The sequence below is a fragment of the Thalassophryne amazonica genome, chromosome 8, assembly GCF_902500255.1.
Source record: "Thalassophryne amazonica chromosome 8, fThaAma1.1, whole genome shotgun sequence".
In the NCBI taxonomy this organism is placed as follows: Eukaryota; Metazoa; Chordata; class Actinopteri; order Batrachoidiformes; family Batrachoididae; genus Thalassophryne; species Thalassophryne amazonica.
In genome coordinates, this window is record NC_047110.1 from 102,413,965 (window position 1) to 102,435,131 (window position 21,167).

General features: G+C 41.7%; 1 protein-coding gene across 3 annotated transcripts in view; it reads right to left on the reverse strand.

Annotated features, from left to right (window-relative positions):
* nlrc5 (NLR family, CARD domain containing 5) overlaps nucleotides 1-18,390 on the reverse strand; it is a 66,419-nt gene extending 48,029 nt beyond the window's left edge. For 2 of the 3 annotated variants that reach the window (XM_034177114.1, XM_034177112.1), the window contains exons 1-8: nucleotides 18,333-18,382; nucleotides 8,072-8,415; nucleotides 6,889-6,939; nucleotides 5,833-5,922; nucleotides 4,423-4,605; nucleotides 4,174-4,328; nucleotides 3,273-3,404; nucleotides 2,108-2,426 (exon numbers count right to left, since the gene is read on the reverse strand). In XM_034177114.1, the coding sequence (XP_034033005.1) occupies nucleotides 2,108-2,426; nucleotides 3,273-3,404; nucleotides 4,174-4,328; nucleotides 4,423-4,605; nucleotides 5,833-5,922; nucleotides 6,889-6,939; nucleotides 8,072-8,402 (1,261 nt within the window). In that variant the 5' untranslated portion in view covers nucleotides 8,403-8,415; nucleotides 18,333-18,382. Of the gene's footprint in view, nucleotides 1-2,107; nucleotides 2,427-3,272; nucleotides 3,405-4,173; nucleotides 4,329-4,422; nucleotides 4,606-5,832; nucleotides 5,923-6,888; nucleotides 6,940-8,071; nucleotides 8,419-18,332 lie in introns of all 3 variants that reach the window. The other variant, XM_034177111.1, reaches the window with a different exon arrangement.
* Between the last annotated feature and the right edge of the window lie 2,777 nt (nucleotides 18,391-21,167).

Sequence of the window (21,167 nt, forward strand, 5' to 3'; positions counted from 1 at the left end):
GTGAGCTCCTTTAACTACTACCCAACTGTCATCATGCCTGTGGATTTACTACTTTGGCCTGGATGCTGATGTGTGGATGTCATTGCTGTTCAAAGGGCGGCAAGAGGCAAAATCACCCGGAATTACTCTGAGGATATTTATGTTTGATTTGCACTTTTTTCTGACATCTCCATTATTGTTTTTGTTTTTTTGGTTTTTTTTTAATGGTCCTGGGACATAAAAAAAATACTATCTTGAAGGAACCTGAAAAGTTAGGAGCACTTTTCAGAGGAACTCAACTTCAAAAAAGTAGTGAATACTGGAAACCACAATACTCCAGAACATTAATTTAATTTTGTGATATAAACATTCAATTTTTTTTTTATTTTATTTTTTTTGTTTGTTTGTTTTTAGTTAAGTCTAGGGTTGGTTGTATTTAATTTCCCTTTATGGAGAAAAAAACAACAACAATGTTTTCTAATAAAAGCAAAATTTTTCTTGTTCTCATAAACTGGTGTGTTGTGTGAGCTGGAGGTCTTCCTGCTCTTTACAGAGTGCTACTACCAGTCTCCTCTAGAACCTAGTGAAACAGGTGAACCGGATACTGATATTTATGTTAATAACCCCAGGATGAGTGGCATCAATCTTTTAGGTAAAGACTACTTCTTTTATGCAATGACGATGTTAGACACACTTGCACACTAAGCCCAAGAGACTGCACACTGTAAAAAATCACATACAAACAAACACATGTTCACATAGGATACAGAGTGTGGAAAAAGTCATTATCAAGGCCAAATTATGCAGAAAAATTGAGAAGCTAAGCAACGCAATCACAGCTGAAATGCTGCCAGGTGTAAATGCACACACACATATACAGTAGTGTTCAGAATAATAGTAGTGCTATGTGACTAAAAAGATTAATCCAGGTTTTGAGTATATTTCTTATTGTTACATGGGAAACAAGGTACCAGTAGATTCAGTAGATTCTCACAAATCCAACAAGACCAAGCATTCATGATATGCACACTCTTAACGCTATGAAATTGGGCTATTAGTAAACAAGGGCCGCAGACAGTTTGTGAGACGACCCCCAAACTCTGAATTCAAGCCATAGTTCACAGTGAAGACAGTGAAGCATGGTGGTGCAAACATCATGAAATGGGCATGTTTCTCCTACTATGGTGTTGGGGCCTATATATCACATACCAGGTATCATGGATCAGTTTGGATATGTCAAAATACCTGAAGAGGTCATGTTGCCTTATGCTGAAGAGGACATGCCCTTGAAATGGGTGTTTCATCAAGACAATGACCCCAAGCACACTAGTAAACGAGCAAAATCTTGGTTCCAAACCAACAAAATTAATGCCTCGCAGATGTGAAGAAATCATGAAAAACTGTGGTTATACAACTAAATACTAGTTTAGTGATTCACAGGATTGCTAAAAAAGCAGTTTGAACATAATAGTTTTGAGTTTGTAGCGTCAACAGCAGATGCTACTGTTATTGTGAACACCCCCTTTTCTACTTTTTTTTTACTAATCGCCCAATTTCATAGCCTTAAGAGTGTGCATATCATGAATGCTTGGTCTTGTTGGATTTGTGAGAATCTACTGAATCTACTGGTACCTTGTTTCCCATGTAACAATAAGAAATATACTCAAAACCTGGATTAATCTTTTTAGTCACATAGCACTATTATTCTGAACACTACTGTATGAATGCTGGTTGTGACATGCGTGTCTGATGCAACATGCACACATGACACTAACAGTGTGTTTCAGGACTAAGAATGACCAACTGTGTGTGACAAAGAGCCAAGCTCCAGTCAGTCACTGAGAAGCTCCTCCCCTCAACTCAATGCACCGCTTGACAGTGGAATAATCTAGTGAACAAACACCTACACATTCTTGGATCTTCATGGCACATGGATGGCCATCCCTGTCTTAATCTATGGAACAGTCCCCATCAATCAGGTTGGGTTTCTCTACTCGAAAACACTTCTGCTGATTAAATTTGCAGCCACCTCACTCAAATATATGTAAACATGCAATAAATGCATGTCAATAAGTCTGCAAAAATCAGCCCCAGTAACAAAGGAAAATATATACATGTATGTTTTCACCATTTCTGCCAAAGAAGTTGGTGACGTAGTCCTTGATCTCACAGTGTTCCCATCCCAGCAGGTGGCCCACTTTATCTGACACGCCTTCAAAGTCAATGACATCTTGCGCGCGACAAGTGACCACCACTGTGCATCCTGGGAGAATGTGGCGGTTTAACAGTGCTGAGATGAGGTTTGCCACAGGCATGTTATTCTGGGGGTCCGACACTTCTTCACTCTGAGCATCTTTTCCAAAGATCTCGCTGTGAAACTCATCATAGCCATCCAGCACCCAACAGCTCTGCTCGGGATTGGAAATGAGGTGATCGAAGATGGCTCTCTGCAAAAACAGACATCTGTTCATCATCACAAATGAGGCTTTCAGCTTTAATTCAAGGGGTCAAACAAAAATATCACACTAAGTATTCGGGACTTACAAACATTTTTATACACATTCCCTACATTTTCAGAGGCAATAAGTAATTGCACAAATTATTTTTATACTCTTACAGCAGTTTTTACACGTCAGGGGATAGATTCATTAACATTTCCATCAATTTTCTGAACCCACTTATTCCACTTAATGGTCACAGGAGAAGGGGGTGACTCCTGAACCCTATCTCAGCAGTCAGTGGGTGAGAGGCAGAGTGTAACGTGGACAAGCCACCAGTCTATCATGGGGGCTACACTTATAAACACATGCACACTCACTCACACACCTATAGTCAATTTAGAGTCACCAATTCATCTGACCTGCATGTCTTTGGAAGTGGGAGGAAATTGGAGTACCAGTATGGTAATTAATGGTAACGCTGTCTGAAGTAGGCAGTTCTCAAGAACTAAGTGACTGTGCAAGGACAGAAGGCATAAGGGAAGCCACCAAGGCAGCCAGTAAGGCTGCATAAAACATTTCTGCAATTAACAATGGAGTACCTCAGGGTTCAGTTCTAGGCCTTTTATTATGATGCTGATGATGTTATTCTTTACATGCCTGTAGTTTGAGAATTTTACACAAAAGTATAAGCTCTTAACAAAAGACAAGTTTTTCAATACATCCTTAAATAAACTACCAACCAGTCTGCTTTTTAGTGAGATGAAATCTGGTAATTCTGATTATGTAAACTGTTCCTCACTGATTTAATGCAGAAAAATCCTGATTTAACAAGCTAATCTGCTACCTTCATACCTTTTCTGAGTTACCACCTTGTGGAGGGAGGTAGTGTTGGAATAGCAGCTCAAATAGAGAGACGGGGCGGGACAGCAGGTTGAGCTGACGGAATTCCAACAGGACAAAGAGGTAGGATGAAGGGATCGGGCCCTGGGTGGTTTAAACAAAAAGGTGGATAGAAGAAGAAAGAAGAGGACAAAAGATATATATAAACAAACTCTAAACAAGTGTTAATTATGACACCATATTTTAACTGAAACTAGACTAAAAAGATTCAGATGATTAAATTATAGCTAAAACTAAATGACACATTGACTTTGACTTAAAAGAAACCAAAATATGCTGTCAAAATTAACACTGCAATAAACAATTACACTGTCAAATCTGAACCATTACAATATTCTCCATGGTGTTAAAAGTACATTTGTTATGACATAAATAAGTGTGCAATGATACACTCCGTCCACAGTATGATACATAATTACATCACTGTTCACACTAACATGCAGAAAGTAATCTGTGGTGAGTTCATCTTTAAATAAACTAATTATTCTGGAGCATATATTACAATCCTGGATGTTATTCTGCAAGAGGTCATAATTTCTAACTTTTTTATGGTATCTTGGCACTCATTTTTTTTAAAAGCTATTTGGTTCGATACAGCTCCATGACACAATTCACGATACGTGATGTATTGTTAGGCCTGTAGTCAAATGTAACACCATGAAAGAGTTATTTTGACACTACTGAAAATGTCACTTTAACTCCACGCAAGTGACAGCGTTATATAAACTCAGGAATAACAGTATGAGAATTGGATTAACAGAGGTTTTCACTTTAATTTGTAACTTCATTGTACTTTGTAGGAAAAAAAAAGTCCAAAATTTGACTTTTAATCTGTAGATGAATCTGAACGTACAAGACCGTGCGCCCACTGTTGCCCCAAACAAGACATTAGGAGAGTTTTCCCTGATCCTGGCTGTCCGACCATCACTGTCACCGCTTTCACACATCCCTGGAGGAAAGTGTCCAACGTCACTCTGGACTCCATAGACCCATAATCCTCACTGGTGTCTGAATATGTGGAGAAAAAGTAAGTGATTAAAAAAACGTTTGGGCAAAAAAAAAATAAATAAATAAAATCTGATTTTAGTATTTTCTCGCTAACCTGGCGTTCTGTTCCCTCTGTCTGATGCTGGGGTTTGATTGGGTCTGTCCCTGACCCGGCTCATGGATCTCGGGCTAATCCATATGTCCTCCAGTTGGACCTCCTTCAGGAGATGTCCACTCAGGTTCTCCCACCTCCTCACCATGAACTTCCTCACTGCAGACATGTACTGCTCCCAGAGGTCTGTCAGCAGACAATAATATCGAAACTTTTCCGTGCACATCACATAAATTACTTCAGGGTGCACAACAGATGACTTCCACCACTGGGATTATTTTTGGGGACTTTTGCTTTCCTAAAACAAGCAGTTTGGCAGTTTAATCTACAGTCAGCTGCAGCGTATGAAATACAACAACATTTGTGTTACTTTAACGACCGGTCATAAGGTTAGTTGACACATAATGATCTGTACCCCAGGACGCCAGACATGTCTCGCGATGCTATACCTGTTGCACCACTGACCGGAGGTCCTGCCCTACAGTCTACCAGTGCTGGACATGGACGCTCTTAGAGATTCACTACAGATTCTACTGTTCTACTGTACGTGGTCTGTTAGAAAAGTATCGGACCTTTTTATTTTTTGCAAAAACTATGTGGATTTGAATCATGTGCGCTTGCGTCAGCCAAGCTTGAACCTTCATGCGCATGCGTGAGTTTTTTCCACGCCTGTCGGTTGCGTCATTCGCCTGTGGGCAGGCTTTGAGTGATCACTGGTCCACCCCTCTCGTCAGATTTTCATTGTCAGGAAAATGTCTGAACGGCTGGAGCAGCGCTGCATCAAATTTTTCAAGAAACTGTGTGAGGCAGCCAGGTGGAAACCATTTGGAAAATTCAGATGGCTTTCGGTGAAAATCCTATGGGCATCACACAGATTAAGGATCATTACAACCGGATTAAAGACGGCCCACAGCGGCTGAGGGCGCGCCACGCTTTGAGCGGCCATCGACAGGCTGAAATGACCAGATCATTTCCAAAGTGAAGGCTGTGTTGATCCGGGACATCGTGTGACTACCAGAAAAATGGCAGAAAAGGTGGACATCAGCCATTTTTCGTCAGATTCCACTATTACAGGAGATTTTGTAATGAAAGACGTGCGGAGGCATTCGCGCGTCGGGATGAAGCCGCAATGGCGGAGAACAAAAGCAAGTCCATGCTGGAAGTCTCATGGGACATGTTGTGACATGCCCAGCTCTCCACAATTTCTCAGATACTCACTCTACTAAAAAGCCACCGAAAGCCGTCTGAATCTTCTGAATGGTGGAAGACCTAATGCCATTGCGGCTTCGTCCCGACGCGCGAATGCCTCCGCACGTCTTTACTCACGTGACGCGTCTTGAGGGAGCTTTGTCGTGATTTGGCGCTATACAAATAAAATAAACTGAATTATAGAATGATGTGCACAGACTTTACCAATGCATGGGCGCTTGATTGGCGGCTGATCTGCAGACGTTAAGGGGGATTTTTGACGTTCTGGGCTGCAGGATGAAACTTCACAATAATCTACAATAAAAGGAAACAAAACAACAATTACTCAACAATAAAAAAAAAAACTGTTGCAATCTCAAAGCTACATTTGCCTTTCTTAATAAAAAGCATGCCGTTTTTAAAAGCCCACTTTGGTTAGAAAAACATGTCAAAGGTCAAAGTGTCTTTATTTGTCTCCCTAAGGAGAAATTTTCCTTGGACAGAGGGGTCTGCTACACAACATCATATCTGATACATACTACCCATACATCAAAAACAACAACATAGTAGAACAAAGTTGAAATATAAATACACAATTTAAAAAAAAAACATTAACATCTTAGTGCAAATTCCGTAATACATAACCTTATACTATCTTCCCTGAGCTATCTGCTGACTTATGAGATGATGATGATTTATAGCGACATGAAAGAAAAGTAGAATCAACCGTCTGGAGTTTTGTGAATGTTAGCCAATCGTAATACTTTTTTTCTTTAACTTTTCCAATATGGTGATTGAGTAATACAGTAAGTATAATGTAGAAGTATAAATTAAATGAAAATGAATTGTTTTGGTTCTGAAGCTAAAAAGAGCCTGATAATAATTACAATTTTACAAGGTATACAACAAGCCAATATTTTAATTTTTATAGAAAATGACTGCAGACAAAAATTTTATGTAAAAATGTCATGTAAAAAAATGTATTTGCTCATTTTGTGTTTTGAGATAAACAAACACACTTTGAATCAGATAAAGACTCATTATGTGCACTGTCACAAATTAAAACAGCATTTTAAATTGGTCAGAAATGGGTTCATATCACAGCAATTAAAATTCTGTTAAACCACATGAAACTGATTTTAAGACAGAAACTTGTTTTTAATCTGGGTTTGAACATCCCTATTTGTGCACTGGTTTAAATGAGATTTTAAAACCAGAAGCTATAACAGAAATAAACTCAAATAGATTTGTGTTGATTCTGCAAAGCTCCATTTTACAAACCTGTATTTCTGAAAGATGTTCGATCTTTGGCTGGGGAGAGCTTGGTGCTAGCTAAAGCAGGCAGACAGACAGACACACTGTTACGGGACAAAGACAAGCAGCTGCATCATTAACAGTCGCAAGCTCAGACAAGCACATAACTGGTACTCATGGTGCTCGTGCGTGCTAAACGCAAACAATACGTAGCATAAAACACGAAGGGAAGCACTTTTCCTCCAGTCTACTGTCACTGCTTTACTCCTGAGAAAAAAACTTCCTTCTGTTTTCTGCTGCATCAGATTTTTAGAACGGAGAAGCACCTGAGCACCAGTTATCTGCATGCCTGGTACAAACGCTTATTGTTAGTGCTGTGAAAGTAAACAGCTAAAATAGAATTTTTAACTACAGAACTAAATCACGAGGAACATCTCAACTTACTGTGCAAGAAAATTTGCAATATGTTGCATATGTTTCTTCTTATCACTCAGAAATCACACAAACAATCTGCTACACATGACTGAACAAATACTGTATTTACTGACAACGGTAATTTTACACGACAACCTGAGAAAGAAAGCATTTTTCCTTTACTGTTGAAGCTACATAAGCTTTTACATCAGCGTTAAAATAACAGTGATTTGATAAGAAAATCAATGACACATTCTGATGCACTAACTGCAGTATTATCGTATATATTAAATTTATTATCCGTCTTTAGCCCTTCTAAGCCTGTATATCCCAGCGATGGGAAATTTTACTTTTTATTTATGAGATACTGACAAGTCAAAATGAGGTGGGTGGTAGAAATGATCACAGGGAGGCTCCTTACATTATTTCCATAAATAGAGTGTTTGTTCTGACTGAGGTTACTTCTTCTGTTTTAACACAATAAAGTGGAAAAGTCTACAGAAAGTGAAACTGAGCATCAACTGCTGCTGCAGGGTGAGCGTTTAGTGTTTTTGTGCCACTGTTGCAACATGCAGTGCTGTAACAAAAGGTACTTCCCAAAGGCAAAGTACCCAAAAAAAACCCCCTCTGATTTAACTTATAGTGGCACTTTTTTTTTTTACTATAGATTTATTGATATTGGTGCTCTGACGTTACAAAAAAAAAACAAACCAAAAAAAAAAACGACACATTGACCTTGAAGCCCATAAGGTTTGAATCTCATGACTGAATTGTTGTAGCTCCATCTCATACTCACTGGTTGCGTATCCGGCCACAGACAGCAGCCTGGACTCCAGGTGCATGGGAATGTGCTCACATAGCATGCACATACTCTGAAGAAAGCTGCAGCACACCTCAGCGCTCTCCATCCTCAAACAGTCCAACATGCCCGTGACGATGACATCTGCAGAAGAGCTGCCGAGAACCCGCTGCTGCTCCATGTACACCTGAGCATCGCCAGGCAACATGCCGCAAAGATGACTTATGACCTCATGTGACTGACTGCTGAGGACAGAAAAAAGTTCAGCAGACACCTGATCCAAGACAGCGTGCACACTTTCCTCCTCAGGGTCAACGTCCTCGTGCATGGTCAGTCTCCATCTGCTGGGACACAAACAAGGAGAAGTCAAAACCTTCACAAGAGTTTCAATACTATATATATATATATATATATATATATATATATATATATATATATATATATATATATATATATATATATATATATATATATATATATATATATATATATATACGGTCTATTAGAAAAGTATCCGACCTTATTATTTTTTTAAAAAACCATATGGATTTGAATCATGTGTGATTGTGTCAGACAAGCTTGAACCCTCGTGCGCATGCGTGAGTTTTTTCATGCCTGTCGGTTGCGTCATTCGCCTGTGAGCAGGCTTTGAGTGAGGTGTGGTCCACCCCTCTCGTCTATTTTTTTATTGCGAATAAATGTCTGAATGATTTAGAGCTTTGCTGCATCAATTTTTTTCCAGAAACTGTGAGACACCTCCAGGTGGACACCGTTCGAAAAATTAATATGGCTTTCAGGGATGATTTTATGGGGATTAAACAGATTACAGAGTGTTACTGCCACTTTAAGGATGGCCCACAACTCCTGAGAGCGCGGCGCGCTCCCAGCCCCCATCGACAGGCTGACACCCCGCTGGAACAACCAGATCATTTCCAACGTGAAAACTTTGTTGATCCGGGAACTCGTCTGACTTTCACAAAAAGGCTGAAGATGTGGACATCAGCACTTTTTTGGCACATTCCACCGTTACAGGAGTTTTTTCATAGAAAAAGAAGCGGAGGGACGCGCCATGGAGCCGTTCATTACGCGGCACAAAACCACCTCCATGTTGGTCTCACAGGACGGCTTTCAGGTGGATTTCAGACGGATTCCGGTTTGTTTTCCAGTCGTGTGAATATCCGATTGTGATTGTGCATGAGCTGGACATGCCCAAACATGTCCTGTGAGGCTTCATCACGGCGTTTCTTTGCGCCATGCAGCTCCGCCGCGACGCGCGGAACTCCTCCGCACGTCTGTCTTAATGTGCCGAAAAAGTGCTGATGTCCATGTCTTTTCACATTTCCTGTACTAGTCAGATGACATACCGGATCAAGACAGCGTCCAGTTTAAAAATGAACGGCACATTTCACTGTTACAGGAGTTTTTGTCATGGAAAGAGAAGCGGCTCCACCGCGCATCGCGGTGGAGCTGCATGGCGCAAAGAAACGCCGTGATGAAGCCTCACAGGACATGTTCTGGCATGTCCAGCTCATGCACAATCACAATCTGATATTCACACGACTGGAAAGCAACTGGAATCCGTCTGAAATCCACCTGAAAGCTGTCCTGAGAGACCAACACTGAGGTGGTTTTGTGCCGCGTAATCAGTGCTGCCACAGTTACTTTGAAAAAGTAATCCAATTACTGATTACTCCTTGAAAAAGTAACTTAGTTAGATTACTAGTTACTTTTTTAGTTACTTTCCCCAGCTGCCGACAACAACCCTCTGCCATCTCAACATGACAATCAAATCAAAATCAAATCAATTTTATTTATATAGCGCCAAATCACAACAATAATACTTGTTTTGCCAAAACTCACTTTATAGTCGCCCTTTCTTGACTTCAATGAAAATAAATACTTGTTTTATAAAAAGTAAAATAAAGACCTCTTTCTTGACCTCATATTTAACTGTTGACAGCACTGTAACAGTAAAACTTCCAATTTCTAACCTACACTCAACAAAAATATAAACGCAACACTTTTGGTTTTGCTCCCATTTTGTATGAGATGGACTCAAAGATCTAAAACTTATTCCACATACACAATATCACCATTTCCCTCAAATATTGTTCACAAACCAGTCTAAATCTGTGATAGTGAGCACTTCTCCTTTGCTGAGATAATCCATCCCACGTCACAGGTGTGCCATATCAAGATGCTGATTAGACATCATGATTAGTGCACAGGTGTACTTTAGACTGTCCACAATAAAAGGCCACTCTGAAAGGTGCAGTTTTGTTTTATTGGGGGGGGGGGGGGGGATATCAGTCAGTATCTGGTGTGACCACCATTTGCTTCATGCAGTGCAACACATCTCCTTCGCATAGAGTTGAACAGAACACCTCTCCAACGTGCCAAACGCCAGCGAATGTGAGCATTAGCCCACTCAAGTCGGTTACGACGACGAACTGGAGTCAGGTCGAGACCCCGATGAGGACGACGAGCATGCAGATGAGCTTCCCTGAGACGGTTTCTGACAGTTCGTGCAGAAATTCTTTGGTTATGCAAACCGATTGTTTCAGCAGCTGTCCAAGTGGCTGGTCTCAGATGATCTTGGAGGTGAACATGCTGGATGTGGAGGTCCTGGGCTGGTGTGGTTACACATGGTCTGCGGTTGTGAGGCTGGTTGGATGTACTGCCAAATTCTCTGAAACGCCTTTGGAGACGGCTTATGGTAGAGAAATGAACATTCAGTACTCGAGCAACAGCTCTGGTTGACATTCCTGCTGTCAGCATGCCAATTGCACGCTCCCTCAAATCTTGCGACATCTGTGGCATTGTGCTGTGTGATAAAACTGCACCTTTCAGAGTGGCCTTTTATTGTGGGCAGTCTAAGGCACACCTGTGCACTAATCATGGTGTCTAATCAGCATCTTGATATGGCACACCTGTGAGGTGGGATGGATTATCTCAGCAAAGGAGAAGTGCTCACTATCACAGATTTAGACTGGTTTGTCAACAATATTTGAAGGAAATGGTGATATTGTGTATGTGGAAAAAGTTTTAGATCTTTGAGTTCATCTCATACAAAATGGAAGCAAAACCAAAAGTGTTGCTTTTATATTTTTGTTGAGTGTACATTGTTTATAAATGTAAGTATTAAATTTTTTATAACATTTAAATTCTCTCTAAACATTTTACTTGTCGAAATTATTATTTTAAGTAGTAGTAGTTTAAATTCTCTCTAAACATTTTACTTGTCGAAATTATTATTTTAAGTAGTAGTAGTTTAAATTCTCTCTAAACATTTTACTTGTCGAAATTATTATTTTAAGTAGTAGTAGTAGTAGTTGTAGTAAAAAAACGGCTTCAAAACTGACCTTTAATCTAGGGGTGTTGTGGGGGGGCACATCCCTGCCCTATGCCCCCATTCCATCTGGATTCGCCCCTGCCTTGGCGTTTGGGCACAAAGAATGGATAACATTTATTTACGCAGGAAACATGACCAGATTTACAGGTAAGAAAGTGTTATTGTGTTTTCACATCATGTGGTCCTCAGAAAGAGAGTTTAGGTGTATTTGAGTGGAAAATAGTGTTAGTCGTTGACGTGCCTGATGCGTGGCGGAGGACCAGCTGTTTTTAGCAGCAGATACGGAGTGGCTCAGAGAAAAAAAAAAGCATAAAAATGTCTTTGTAAAGCTCAGTGCATTTGTGCTGTTGTCACTGCTTTAAGAGGTGAGGACAAGTCGTAGCTGCTGCCCTGGAGCTGCTGCAAAAAACCGTGGATGAAAAGCTCGCAGCTCACTTAAAGTGGGCAGTTCAGTCTTCCTGCCCACGGACCATGTTTAATGCTGCTATCGACCCACAATGCAAAAATAATAATAACGCACAGTGACTTGGAGAAGTAACTTTAATCTGATTACTGATTTGGAAAGATTAACGCGTTAGATTACTCGTTACTAAAAAAAGTGGTCAGATGAGAGTAACCGGCATTACTGTGTGTAATGAACGGCTCCGTGGCGCGTCCCTTCGCTTCTTTTTCCATGAAAAAACTCCTGTAACGGTGGAATGTGCCGAAAAAGTGCTGATGTCCCGGATCAACAAAGCCTTCACGTTGGAAATGATCTGGTTGTTCCAACGGGGTGTGAGCCTGTCGATGGAGTTGTGCTCTCAGGAGTTGTGGGCCGTCCTTAAAGCGGCAGTAACACCCCGTAATCTGTTTAATCCCCATAAAATCGTCCCTGAAAGCCATATTAATTTTTCGAACGGTGTCCACCTGGAGGTCTCTCACAGTTTCTGGAAAAAAATTGATGCAGCAAAGATCTAAATCGTTCATTTATTCGCAATAAAAAATAGACGAGAGGGGTGGACCACACCTCACTCAAAGCCTGCTCACAGGCGAATGACGCAACCGACAGGCATGAAAAAACTCACGCATGCGCTCGAGGGTTCAAGCTTGTCTGACGCAATCACACATGATTCAAATCCATATGGTTTTTTAAAAAAATAATAAGGTCGGATACTTTTCTAATAGACCTCGTATATATACAACCCCAATTCCAATGAAGTTCTGATGTTGTGTAAAATGTAAATAAAAACAGAATACAATGATTTGCAAATCCTCTTCCACCTTTATTCAATTGAATACACCACAAAGACAAGATATTTAATGCTCAGTGTTTAATGTTCATGTTGTCGCTTACATGTAGAAAGTTCTCCAGATTCTCTAAATTATGGACTGTTGATGATGGAATCCCTAAATTCCTTGCAATTGAACGTTGAGAAACATTGTTCTTAAACTGTTGGACTATTTTTTCATGCAGTTGTTCACAAAGTGTTGAACCTCGCCACATCTTTGCTTGTGAACAGCTAAGACTTTTGGGGATGCTCCTTTTATACCCAATCATGACACTCACCTGTTTCCAGTTAACCTGTTCACCTGTGGAATGTTTCAAACAGTGTTCTTGAGTATTCATCAACTTTCCCAGTCTTTTGTTGCTCCTGTCCCAGCTTTTTTGAAACGTGTTGCAGGCATCCATTTCAAAATGAGCAAATATTTGCACAAAAACAAAAAAGTCTATCAGTTTGAACATTAAATATATTGTCTTTGTGGTGTATTTAATTGAATAAAAGTTGAAGAGGATTTGCAAATCATTGTATTCTGTTTTTATTTACATTTTACACAACGTCCCAACTTCATTGGAATTGGGGTTGTATGTATGTGTGTGTGTATATATATATATATATATATATATATATATATATATATATATATATATATATATATATATATATATATATGCTCAAAGTGTAGGATGGTTCAGTGGGCGTGTCTCAGAGTGTAGGATAGTTCAGTGGGCATGTCTCATAAAGTGTAGGATGTTCAGTGGGCGTGTCTCAGAGTGTAGGATGGTTCACTGGGTGTGTCTCAGAGTGCAGGATGGTCAGTGGGCGTGTCTCATAAAGTGTAGGATGGCTCAGTGGGCGTGTCTCAAAGTGTAGGATGGCTCAGTGGGTATGTATGAGTGTAGGATGGCTCAGTGGGCGTGTCTCAGAGTGTAAGATGTTCAGTGGGCCTGTCTCAAAGAGTGCAGGATGGCTCAGTGGGCGTGTCTCATAAAGTGTAGGATGGCTCAGTGGGTGTGTATGAGTGTAGGATGGTTCAGTGGGCGTGTCTTATAAAGTGTATGATGGTTCAGTGGGAGTATCTCATAAAGTGTATGATGGTTCAGTGGGCGTGTCTCATAAAGTGTATGATGGTTCAGTGGGCATTTCTCAGAGTGTAGGATGGTTCAGTGGGTGTGTATCAGAGTGTATGATGGCTCAGTGGGCGTGTCTCAAAGTGTAGGATGGTTCAGTGGGTGTGTATGAGTGTAGGATGGCTCAGTGGGCGTGTCTCATAAAGTGTAGGATGGCTCAGTGGGCGTGTCTCATAAAGTGTAGGATGGCTCAGTGGGCGTGTCTCTGAGTGTAGGATGGCTCAGTGGGCGTTTCTCAGAATCTAGGATGGTTCACTGGGTGTGTCTCAGAGTGCAGGATGGTCAGTGGGCGTGTCTCATAAAGTCTATGATGCTCAGTGGGAGTGTCTCAAAGTGTAAGATGGTTCAGTGGGTGTGTATGAGTGTAGGATGGCTCAGTGGGCGTGTCTCATAAAGTGTAGGATGCTCCGTGGGCGTGTCTCAGAGTGTAGGATGTTCAGTGGGCGTGTCTCATAAAGTGTATGATGGCTCAGTGGGCATGTCTCAAAGTGTAGGATGGTTCAGTGGGTGTGTATGAGTGTAGGATGGCTCAGTGGGCCTGTCTCAAAGAGTGCAGGATGGCTCAGTGGGTGTGTCCCATAAAGTGTAGGATGGGTCAGTGGGCCTGTCTCAAAGAGTGCAGGATGGCTCAGTGGGCGTGTCTCATAAAGTGTATGATGGCTCAGTGGGTGTGTCCCATAAAGTGTAGGATGGGTCAGTGGGCCTGTCTCAAAGAGTGCAGGATGGCTCAGTGGGCATGTCTCATAAAGTGTATGATGGCTCAGTGGGTGTGTCCCATAAAGTGTAGGATGGGTCAGTGGACCTGTCTCAAAGAGTGCAGGGTGGCTCAGTTGGCGTGTCCCATAAAATGTAGGATGGCTCAGTGGGCCTGTCTCAAAGAGTGCAGGATGGCTCAGTGGGCCTGTCTCAAAGAGTGCAGGATGGCTCAGTGGGCCTGTCTCAAAGAGTGCAGGATGGTTCAGTGGGCCTGTCTCAAAGAGTGCAGGATGGCTCAGTTGGCGTATCCCATAAAGTGTAGGATGGCTCAGTGGGTGTGTCCCATAAAGTGTAGGATGGCTCAGTGGGCCTGTCTCAAAGAGTGTAGGATGGCTCAGTTGGCATGTCCCATAAAGTGTATGATGGCTCAGTTGGCGTGTCCCATAAAGTGTAGGATGGCTCAGTGGGCCTGTCTCAAAGAGTGCAGGATGGCTCAGTGGGCCTGTCTCAAAGAGTGCAGGATGGCTCAGTGGGCCTGTCTCAAAGAGTGCAGGATGGCTCAGTTGGCATGTCTCATAAAGTGTAGGATGGCTCAGTGGGCATGTCTCAGAGTGTAGGATGGGTCAGTGGGTGTGTCCCATAAAGTGTAGGATGGTTCAGTGGGCATGTCTCATAAAGTGTAGGATGGCTCAGTGGGCATGTCTCAGAGTGTAGGATGGCTCAGTGGGTGTGTCCCATAAAGTGTAGGATGGTTCAGTGGGCATGTCTCAGAGTGTAGGATGGCTCAGTGGGTGTGTCCCATAAAATGTAGGATGGTTCAGTGGGCATGTCTCAGAGTGTAGGATGGCTCAGTGGGTGTGTCCCATAAAGTGTAGGATGGTTCAGTGGGCATGTCTCAGAGTGTAGGATGGCTCAGTGGGTGTGTCCCATAAAGTGTAGGATGGTTCAGTGGGCATGTCTCAGAGTGTAGGATGGCTCAGTGGGTGTGTCCCATAAAATGTAGGATGGTTCAGTGGGCATGTCTCAGAGTGTAGGATGGCTCAGTGGGTGTGTCCCATAAAGTGTAGGATGGTTCAGTGGGCATGTCTCAGAGTGTAGGATGGCTCAGTGGGCGTGTCTCATAAAGTGTAGGATGGCTCAGTGGGCGTGTCTCATAAAGTGTAGGATGGCTCAGTGGGCGTGTCTCATAAAGTGTAGGATGGTTCAGTGGGCATGTCTCAGAGTGTAGGATGGCTCAGTGGGCCTGTCTCAAAGAGTGCAGGATGGCTCAGTTGGCGTGTCCCATAAAGTGTAGGATGGCTCAGTGGGCCTGTCTCAAAGAGTGCAGGATGGCTCAGTGGGCCTGTCTCAAAGAGTGCAGGATGGTTCAGTGGGCCTGTCTCAAAGAGTGCAGGATGGCTCAGTTGGCGTATCCCATAAAGTGTAGGATGGCTCAGTGGGTGTGTCCCATAAAGTGTAGGATGGCTCAGTGGGCCTGTCTCAAAGAGTGTAGGATGGCTCAGTTGGCATGTCCCATAAAGTGTATGATGGCTCAGTGGGTGTGTCCCATAAAGTATAGGATGGTTCAGTGGGCCTGTCTCAAAGAGTGCAGGATGGCTCAGTTGGCGTGTCCCATAAAGTGTATGATGGTTCAGTGGGCATGTCTCAGAGTGTAGGATGGCTCAGTGGGCGTGTCTCATAAAGTGTAGGATGGCTCAGTGGGCATGTCTCAGAGTGTAGGATGGCTCAGTGGGCGTGTCTCATAAAGTGTATGATGGTTCAGTGGGCATGTCTCAGAGTGTAGGATGGCTCAGTGGGTGTGTCCCATAAAGTGTAGGATGGTTCAGTGGGCATGTCTCAGAGTGTAGGATGGCTCAGTGGGCGTGTCTCATAAAGTGTAGGATGGCTCAGTGGGCGTGTCATAAAGTGTAGGATGGCTCAGTGGGTGTGTCCCATAAAGTGTAGGATGGTTCAGTGGGTGTGTCCCATAAAGTATAGGATGGTTCAGTGGGCCTGTCTCAAAGAGTGCAGGATGGCTCAGTTGGCGTGTCCCATAAAGTGTATGATGGTTCAGTGGGCATGTCTCAGAGTGTAGGATGGCTCAGTGGGCGTGTCTCATAAAGTGTAGGATGGCTCAGTGGGCATGTCTCAGAGTGTAGGATGGCTCACTGGGCGTGTCTCATAAAGTGTATGATGGTTCAGTGGGCATGTCTCAGAGTGTAGGATGGCTCAGTGGGTGTGTCCCATAAAGTGTAGGATGGTTCAGTGGGCATGTCTCAGAGTGTAGGATGGCTCAGTGGGCGTGTCTCATAAAGTGTAGGATGGCTCAGTGGGCGTGTCTCACAGAACAAACAGACCTTCAGATGTAGGTTTTTGTGACTTATGTCACTACTTTCTAAAATAGCCAAAATCATAGAATAGTGGGACTCGGATGATATTTACCATGAAACTCTGCCCACATTTAACTGTGAACAGTGAAAATAAGGTTTTTACATAATCTGACCTCTTTGAAATGATGTACCTTTTTTTGTTCTTCACTTGGGCCTGAAAACCACACTTTAATCTACTTGCCAACATGAGTTCTGCATTTATTTTATCTCTTTAAATTAACATTCATAAGATCTTTTGGAAATCACCAACTCTGTGGTGGTAAACCGCCCCCCCGCCCACAAGCCTTAACTGGAATACCTGGGCTTCCTGGACTGTGTGCACCATGTGCTGTGTGCACCATGTGCTCACCCAGGGAAGGACAAAAACCAGATCTAGAAAACCAAAACATTGACCTATATATATTACTTTTCTATTATACTTTGAAAGTAGAACTGCAACAATGAATCAGTTATTAATCAACTTTAATTAATCAACAATTGCTTTAATTATAATTGACTCATTTCGAGTCTTTTTTAAAATGAATATTCAAATGGTCTGATTTCAGCTTCTGGTTTATTTTGACAAGCTTCTTTCTTCCTCTCTGGCAGTAAACTGAATATCTTTGAAGACAACTGAAGGCATCATCTCAGACTCTGGAGAACATTTCACCATTTTCTGACATTTTATGGTACAAACTGCTAATCAGTTTGTGCCATAAAATTCAACTATTTTCTCGATATTGATGCACAAGTTACTGATTGTATGAACTGCTCTAAATGTAATTTAGTTGTTACCTTGACAAAGACAATAAACTATTGAATCTTTAATCTTGATTAATTGATAATGAAGAGAATCGATTTTTTTTCAGCCCTGTTAAGACAAATGTCAATATTTTGACTTTTTAACCTCACAACTCATAGTGAAATGGTTAACTTTTTTTTTCAAGAAAATTAAAGTTTCACTTTTGATTTCTATTAGTACGGAACCTTGTATCTCTCTCACATTTGTCAGCCCACAGCCTGTAAACAAACAAACAAACAAATAAATACATCCACACAGCTCGTTTCAGTTTTTGTGGCGGCAGTTCCACTATGAATTTATAATAATTACTTAATATTAATTTAATTAAAGTGAATCTTGCCGCAGCATTAATGAAGACTTTATTAGATAAGAGGCGCGTGCAATGACGCAATTACGCGCGTTTTTGTTGGTATTATTTTTTTTTCTTTAATACATTACTGTCTTACATGCAGTATAAAAGCAATGAAATGCTTCAGAATAAGTTTTTGCGCAGTCTGCGTCTTATCTTTCGATAAGTTTGTGCGGCACAACTCAGAGGTCATTTGAGGTGACGGGCGCGCGCAGTGCGCAAAGGTTGACCGGTGCGGCAGGTACGCACGCGCTGCATGTTCTCCTCAACAAATAAAACCTTTTTCTGTGTGTGTTTGTGTAAAAGCAGAAAACACACTTACCATTAGCTGTTGCCCTGCGTCTGTCTGCAGCCGCTTCACAGTTTCGGTTCTGTCTAACACGCGAGTCTGGAGTTTGGAGTTTAGTTTTGGTTTCGTTTCAGTCTGATTCAAATCAGAAAGTGAAGAGAATCGAATTGACAAACTGGGGGCCACAGACCGCCCCAGCAAGAGCAGGAGCATTTTGCGGCTTGTCTCAGCACTTCCTGTGCCGCTCTTTCGTTGGCATCTTTCGCGGCAGCTGCCGCTACTGCTGCTGTTTCTTTGGCATCTGTATGTGCCGGCGCACATGCTGGTGTTTTATTTACGTGCCGGCGCACATGCTGGTGTTTTATTTACGTGCCGGCGCACATGCTGGTGTTTTATTTACGTGCCGGCGCACATGCTGGTGTTTTATTTACGTGCCGGCGCACATGTCGGTGTTTTCGGTTGATTTATTTATTTCAGACGTGTACATGTAAAAGCATAAGCAGACCAGAGATGAAAAATATAAATACAGGTATCAAAAAATGCTGGCATCTGTATACTGTCGCGGCAGCTGCTGCTGTTTTTGTATTTCTCACAGCACTTCCGGCGGCACTTCCGGCGGCATCTTAATGAGCACATGCACATGCTGGTGCTGTATTTACCTGCGGTGGCATCTGGTATTCAAGGTATTTATAGTACATCTGTTACTTTTTTTATTCATTTTTACAATAATTTGCACATAGTATATCTGTTTATCAGTACATTTGTTATTTTATTTTTGCTCATCTTTGTTTTTGTAAGGAGACAGTGGCAGTCAATCAATCAATTCAATCAATTTTATTTATATAGCGCCAAATCACAACAAACAGTTGCCCCAAGGCGCTTTATATTGTAAGGCAAGGCCATACAAGAATTACAGAAAAATCCCAACGGTCAAAACGACCCCCTGTGAGCAAGCACTTGGCGACAGTGGGAAGGAAAAACTCCCTTTTAACAGGAAGAAACCTCCAGCAGAACCAGGCTCAGGGAGGGGCAGTCTTCTGCTGGGACTGGTTGGGGCTGAGGGAGAGAACCAGGAAAAAGACATGCTGTGGAGGGGAGCAGAGATCAATCACTAATGATTAAATGCAGAGTGGTGCATACAGAGCAAAAAGAGAAAGAAACACTCAGTGCATCATGGGAACCCCCCAGCAGTCTAAGTCTATAGCAGCATAACTAAGGGATGGTTCAGGGTCACCTGATCCAGCCCTAACTATAAGCTTTAGCAAAAAGGAAAGTTTTAAGCCTAATCTTAAAAGCAGAGAGGGTGTCTGTCTCCCTGATCTGAATTGGGAGCTGGTTCCACAGGAGAGGAGCCTGAAAGCTGAAGGCTCTGCCTCCCATTCTACTCTTACAAACCCTAGGAACTACAAGTAAGCCTGCAGTCTGAGAGCGAAGCGCTCTATTGTGCTCTATTGGCAGTGGCAACAAAATTTTGTTCTGTTTTCTACCTTCACAAGGTGGAATGACAATAAAGAAATCTTGAATCATGACTGGACTAACGTTGAGATTTTTTTCCTTACAATGTATTCAGTGATGTAAAGTCAGTAGTAAATAACTGTAAAATTCTGAGGTCAACAGATGGAATGATCATTGAGCAGAAAACAGGGTATCACAGTTCATTATTTGAGAGTAGTCCTTTGTAGTTAAAAACAGGCAAAAATAATGAAAACCTAGTTTTGTATAATCTATATAAACATATATGTCTCTATTTATAGCCTCATAATGACTGCTGATAAAAGGCAGCTGTCATCAAGCTGCCACAGTAAGTTGGTGGCAGGTCACGCGAACTGCCACAGGACAGTTATTCACTTGTAGTTAGGTGAAATAATAATAAAATTGGATGAAATAATGAAGATTGCATAATGTGCATATATACATCTTTTTTACAGTGTTGTATCACTGGTTAGATCTGATTTTTACTTATCCTCATTGCTGGAACTTTAATGAACGAGTTTGAAGATTTTTTTAAAACTTGTATTTTTATTTTTTCAGCTATGAGCTGTTAAAGTATTTACATGTACAAGTCTGACATAAATAATTAAATGAATAAATAAAACAGAAAACGCCAGCATGTGCCCTGGCACATAAAGATGCCACCGGAAGTGCCACCAGAAGTGCTGCGAGAAATACAAAAACAGCAGCAGCTGCCGCGACAGTATACGGATGCCAGCATTTTTAAATACTTGAATTTTTATTTTTCATCTCTGGTCTGCTTATGCTTTTACATGTACACGTCTGAAATAAATAAATCAACTGAAAACACAGACATGTGCCTCGTCAGGTAAATAAACACCAGCATGTGCCCCGGCACATTAAGATGCCAACGGAAGTGCCACCGGAAGTGCTACCAGAAATACAAAAACAGCAGCAGCTGCCGCGACACACGCAGATGCCACAGGAAGTGCTGAGACAAGATGCCGCTGCCGCAAAATGCACCTGCTGTCTCTCGACCGCCATGCAGGAAGGCAGCCCAAAGAAATTATGACATGAAAAGTAGACAAATTTGCACCTTTGTTTAAAAAAATGCAAATAATGCCAACCAGAAAATATTTACACATACTGTAGTTCTACAGCACTTATAAACTATAATTCAGGGTGTCAATGAAGAATGTTCAAAAATCCAGACTATTTTTATGACATTATTCTTTAATAGCAAAAATAAATAAATAATAAAAAAAATAAAATGACAGATTTTCTAAAGATAAAACTTTCAAGTTTTGTACAATGTCAAGTGCAGTGTTGTCAAAGTAACTTTGAAAACTTACTTTTTTAGTTACTTTCTGCAGTTACTTCATTAGCAGCTTCATGCAATTACTTTATTAGAATCTG